The sequence below is a fragment of the Sinohyriopsis cumingii genome, chromosome 5, assembly GCF_028554795.1.
Source record: "Sinohyriopsis cumingii isolate HCF-2022 chromosome 5, ASM2855479v2, whole genome shotgun sequence".
NCBI lineage: Eukaryota > Metazoa > Mollusca > Bivalvia > Unionida > Unionidae > Sinohyriopsis > Sinohyriopsis cumingii.
In genome coordinates this window covers 22323282-22329570 of record NC_142965.1, presented here as the reverse complement: position 1 = coordinate 22329570, position 6289 = coordinate 22323282, and the positions used below count along the sequence as shown (strand labels likewise).

The window sequence follows — 6289 nt, the reverse complement described above, 5'->3', positions numbered from 1 at the left end:
TAAATGGACATGCTCGTCAGTAAGACTGTGTGATGGTCAGTACGTGTGGGTGCTGTTTCGCAACAGTGAGAGTATTGGTCAGTAGTGGCGGCTGTTGCTGAGTAGATGGAAGTGCTGATAGGTAAGACAGTGTTAGGAAATATTTGTGAGTGTTGGCCACTACTAGTATGTGTTGGTCAGTAAGGATAGATACTAGTCAATAATGAAAAATTCTCTTGTCCACATCATTCTGTCCAACTTTAAATATTTCCACGTCTAAAGTTTTGACATTACATATCGTCTTGAGGCCACACCGTCCCTAATGTTAATCCCAAAGCTAGTGATAAAAATTGCCACATGCTGGTCTTTAAAGTCTGGAAAGGTAGGTGTTTAATTGGCTAAATATAATGGTTGATAACAAGATAAATATTAAGAGGAACATTGACAGTACGAACTAAGTGACTTGAACATTGACCCTATATATGTTGTGGGAGATATGTAGATATTTGAACAGGTAATAAACTTGACTTGCTCAATGTGACCAACTATAGAACAGTAGCCGAAGAATCCTTGGCAGAGACAGTGAAGTATGGGGTCCACATACAACATGAGAGGAGGTCAAATGACTCCATGGAGGAACCTAAGGGCATTTCTAACTATTTTTGGAGGTCTTTTAATTCATCTCGCCCTTGGTGGAGGGTATACATTCGGTACGTTTTATTAATTAAATATTAGAGATAAAACTGATGTCGAAGATACTTTTTTTCTCGATGATGCAAGATAATATGTTATCAGAGTATTCAAAGATATTTTAATCAAGTTCCATCATGATCCGAATTAATAATTAGTTTATCTTTAAATGTTGTCAACTTAATTATAATGCAAACATTATATCACCTGACTTAGAAAAAATAATGAAAATCATTGAGAAAGTTGAATAAAAATTTGAATATGACATCGCTAATCCTGAAGACCTTAAGGTATCTTTTGGTTGGATAATAGAAACGGAATATTAATATGCAGTGTTTCAAAATAGAAGGATTCTGAATTGAATCTTTAGAGCCCTTGAACATGGTTTGCTGGTCAACCCGAAGGGAAGATGTACCGTTCATAGTCTTGATTGAGAACATGTATCTACATCAGCCTATTACTAGCATTTAGCCTATGCCGAAAAACACCGTGGTCTCAAAAAATTTTCAATCCATTCAATTTACGCTTAACTATGTCAAGTGATAGCCTATAAAAACGTTAGCTTCACGTGTAAAGATTTTTGTTAAAGACATTGTAACTAAATTAATAAATCCAAATTAGTTAAAACTGTTGATTTTGGCCGAATATCGAGCATCAGAAGCGTACAAAATGTTGTACTAATAGTGTCATTCTGGATCCTTGAAAACAACAAAGCTTAGTAACTGATACAAATTCTTGGAACCTTGAAGACATCCATATTTATATGACTTTGTTATAACATGCAATACTAAACACTAAATCTGAGCGAAGGTATTCCCTAACAAATTACTTGATTAATTTACTGTTTTTGTTATTGTTCCAGGCAGACGAAGCATGCCACGTTTGCGAAATATTGATTCATTACTTTACAATAGTTTTCATTATCTACAATGAACAACAACAAAAACACATTTTCAAAGATAGCTAAAATAATATTCTGGATACAGAAAGAAAAATTTAACCTGAATAGATTGGCAACAACAAATTCTGGAGCTTAATTAAAATTGTAAGAAAAAAAGACAGAAGAACGATAGAAACTGAGAGAAAAAATTTAACAAGAAAGGCCTTTGTTAAAACGTCGCTAGAACAGCATTACTATTTGGAATATAATATAGAACAGCAGTACTTTATTTGGAATATAATATAGAACAACAGTGGTATTTGGCATATAATATAGAACAGCATTACTATTTGGCATATAATATAGAACAGTAGTACTTTATTTGGAATATAATATAGAACAACAGTGGCATTTGGCATATAAAATAAAACAGCAATACTGTTTGGTATATAAAATAAAACAGCAATACTGTTTGGCATATAATATAGAACAGCAATAATATTTGGCATATAAAATAGAACAGCAATACTGTTTGGCATATAAAATAAATCAGCAATACTGTTTGGCATATAATATAGAACAGCAATAATGTTTGGCATATAATATAGAACATCAATAATGTTTGGCATATAATATAGAACATCATTAGTGTTTAACATATATTATAAAACAGCATTACTGTCTGGCATATAATATAAAACAGCAATACTGTCTGGAATATAATATTGCAAATCCATATCCTCTAACATTAGTAAATGTTGACACATCTATTAAACATAAGCATTTATTAGTGCACCATTAATGGTTTCTATTCATTTAATTGATCTCAAAATCACATTTCTTATCACGCAGTATTATAATTACGTATAATAAACTCAGCAAATCCTTTTGTACTCAAAGGACTACGTTTAAAAAATTTAAATATAGAATTGTGCTACTTGTGCATAACTCTTTGACATTTTCAGAACAAATGATGTATGTCTTTTTGAACAGAAGTAAACAGGGAAAATGTTCAGTATCAACTGTTCCAGTTATTTTTACAAGAAAATTTATTGTTAGAATCATATGTGTAATTCAAAAGTGAAACAGATGGTGATTAGTATATTTATACCATAAATGCTTGATTTGCCACTCATTTGAATTAATATGTCAACCCTGTATACTTTACCTTTAGTTTACTGTTAGGATTTTATATTTGATCTTATTGATCTCCTATTTGTTATACCTACATCTTCTATCAACCTTAAGTGGAATTTTATCTTACAAGAATGAAAGTCTTACAAAGAAATTTCTTGAAGTCTTTATCTTGTTCTAATGGTATAAACTATAGCCTAATAATTAAATAATCATTAAATGTAAGAGTTAATTGTTTTAATTGCATTAACTATACGCGACTACAATAAATAATCATTAAATGCAAGAGTTAATTGTTTTAATTGCATTAACTATACGCGACTACAATAAATAACCATTAAATGCAAGAGTTAATTGTTTTAATTGCATTGACTATACACGACTACAATAAATAATCATTAAATGCAAGTGCCTGGCTGGTAACAAACTCTTTATATGCATGCAGAGAAAAATTAAATGATAATCAAATGGTAACATACGTCGATTTAAGTGATTTTCTATGAACCATTTAGAAAAAACAATGCAGTTATAACAATACTAATCGTTACATGCCTACGACATGTCCGCTACTCTATACATTCCCTTTCATCAACAAAAAGCCGAGAATGTTTAATAATATTTTTCCCCAATGTGCGGAACCAAACGGTCGTTCAAACAACATTATTTGCATTGCTTGAATATAGAGTGACCTGATTATTATGTTTACCCCTAACGTGATGGCAAAAAACTTACATCATTAGATTGATTAGTGTACTATCATACTCAAACACATTACAAGTGCCATCGTTTCATGGAGACACAAGACTGGGTTGTCTGAAGACGCTCTATTGAGAGTTTATCTCTTACAAGGTCAGACTGTCTCTGTAGGTATAACTATGTTAGTCCAACGTATTCTATGTCTATCATAATCTTAAAAATCACCGACTTTCACCATTGACAACACTGACTCTTTTTTTTTCGACATATAATTAGATCGTACTTATGAGGCATCATAAGCTACTCTACCACAACTTGCATTACGTTGAACCTCCCTATCTTTAAGCCACTAGATCAGCCAAGACTGGCTACCGTGATGTCTCCATGGACAAGACACTTTACTTACCTTGGTGTATTTCTGGGCAGGGCATTTTGCCCCCCCCCCCCCCCCCCCCCGCCTTATCGTAGTGTATCCATGGGCAGGACAGTTGACTCTACTTGCTTTCGCATGATTTAACCTTCAAATTGTTTATGTGCCGAAACGCACATAAGTACCAAACACCTATCAACATCCTGCGATTAAAAATTATTTCTCATAAACTTTAGTGCTCAAAATGGTGAAATATAATATTCGCAAATATGCAGAACAGATGTTTGATCAAGCATGTTGACATGTTAACAGTAGTTTCAGTTTTAAATTGCATGTGAAAATCAGTATAAATGTTCCATTTGTCTAATTCACATAATCTCTAACTCAGATAATCCCAATTCCCGAAATAATCTTGCACAGAAAAATAAGTTAATAGTTCTCAAAATTTGTTCATATGACGTACCTAAGTGGTAATGATTTTGTGCATCCAATCAAGGTTTGGAACCAGACCTGGGTTTGTGTTTTAGAGTCCAATGGTAAATATGTTATAGTCACAGTCTGGAACCAGATGTTAATAGTGTGTCGCGTTAGCTGGCTGAGACACAGTTTATCGTTTTGAATGAAACAGTCTGGAGCCGGATGTCTTTAGTGCGTCGCTTGACTTGAATGCGACAATATGTGTCGTTTTCCAGCAACAAAGTGTGTCGTTGTGTCGGGCATATTATTTCGACATCTAAATGACACAACCACTACAAAATGGATGGAAATTTGTGATTTCAAAATGAGACATGAAACTGAGTAAGAAATTCGATAATGCCAATCGGATTACTAAATTTCCAATGGTTAACAGACAGCTGTGTTGATGACGACACAGTGACAGTGTCGTCAGCTAAATCCCTCTATGGGAACTTTTATCTGATATAACGATGAAATAAACGTTGAAACAATTTCAGAGAAACATTATAGAAGTCATTATGAGTACTAAATTTAATGGGTTGGTAGTAAATAGTCCACCAAGATCATGTCCAAAATAGAAGTAAACATAACACATAATCATGGAGAAAACGAAAAGTAACAAATACAAATTACATATACATAACAAATGAAAATGAGGACTTTAGATATGGAGGATTAAAGAACCCACCTAAAATGAGGACTTTAGATACGGAAGATTCAAATATAAGAACACCTAAATTGAGGAATTTAGATATGAAGGATTCAAATATAATAAAACTTAAAATGAGGACTTTATATATGGAGGATTCAAATTTAAGAACACCTAAAATGGGGACTTTAGATATGGAGGATTCAAATATAAGAACACCTAAAATGAGGACTTTAGATATGGAGGATTCAAAAATAAAAACTCCTAAAATGAGGACTTTAGATATGGAGGATTCAAATATAAGAACACTTAAAATGAGGATTTAAATATGGAGGATTCAAATATAAGAACACAGAAAATGAGGACCTTAGATATGGAGGATTCAAATATAAGAACAGTCGAGTTAACGATCTAAGGTATGAGAGACTCAAAAATATGTTCAGATAGAAACCTCCTTATTCGCCATTTAATGGGCAAATGAGACTGTTAAAGTGATATAAAATTTAAGGTTAAACTCATCAATAGTTTATACAATGAGGTCTGTGTGATTAACTTGCTTTATTAGTTAACAAGGATGTATCTACAATTATTCATAATATTGGCCTGTTAGGGGGGTGTTCCTAGTTTCCGAAAAATCCACATAGGTTAAAAAAGAGAGTACACTCAGACAAATGTACAGTCATTTGTCACTTGAAATTTGACCATCGTTTTATTTTTGAGCACGTTTACTCCGTATTATGCACACTTTCAGTAAAGAGGTACATGGACGTTTGCTTTGGTGGTCTTTCCAGGAATGTCAGGGCCCTTTTGAAATTTTGGAAACCACTCCCAATACTTGAACTAATCCCGGCCCTGCTGCTGGACACTTAAATCCCATAATGTGTCACAAGCGGTCTTTAGACTCTAACATAAAACACCAACCTGAGACGATTATTAAAAATACAAAACAATTCTCAAGCAACAGGAGGGAGTGAACCGACCCCAAATATGGCGTCGAATTTTGGGGTTACCCACCCCCCACCTCGAAGCCCCGTTTTCGTATTCTGACATGAAAAGAAATCGAAAATAATCCAATGTTAGATTTGAGACAACATACACATGATCAACTATGCCCAACTTAATTCAGCAGTGGAGGGTCGGTCGAGCCCAAAAAAGTGTCGACGACTGGGGGGGGGGGGAGAACACAATCAGTACTCCATTTTAGAATCTGAGGCTAAACAATGCTATTTTTAGCCAAGCAATGTTGACTCAATAATTATCAAAAGGCCACTCCAAGACTTGTAAGAATGTTGATTTTATCTGTCGCAGTGCTGATTTATAAATCTGAGCAAAACGAAACGACGGCGACCAGGTTGATAGATGTTGAATATCTGTTGAATGACTTTCTTGAGTAATTGTTGTAGTTTTTCTTTTTCCATTGTATGTGAGCAACCAC

The 6289-nt window shown here is 33.8% G+C and overlaps 1 protein-coding gene across 2 annotated transcripts in view; it reads left to right on the top strand.

Moving 5' to 3' along the window:
- The first annotated feature begins 35 nt into the window (after positions 1-35).
- LOC149798770 (apicoplast pyruvate carrier 1-like) overlaps positions 36-6289 on the top strand; it is a 57068-nt gene continuing 50814 nt past the window's right edge. The window contains exon 1 of one of the 2 annotated variants that reach the window (XM_089956980.1): positions 36-121. In XM_089956980.1, the coding sequence (XP_089813106.1) occupies positions 106-121 (16 nt within the window). In that variant the 5' untranslated portion in view covers positions 36-105. Of the gene's footprint in view, positions 122-478; positions 690-6289 lie in introns of those variants that run through there. The other variant, XM_089956979.1, reaches the window with a different exon arrangement.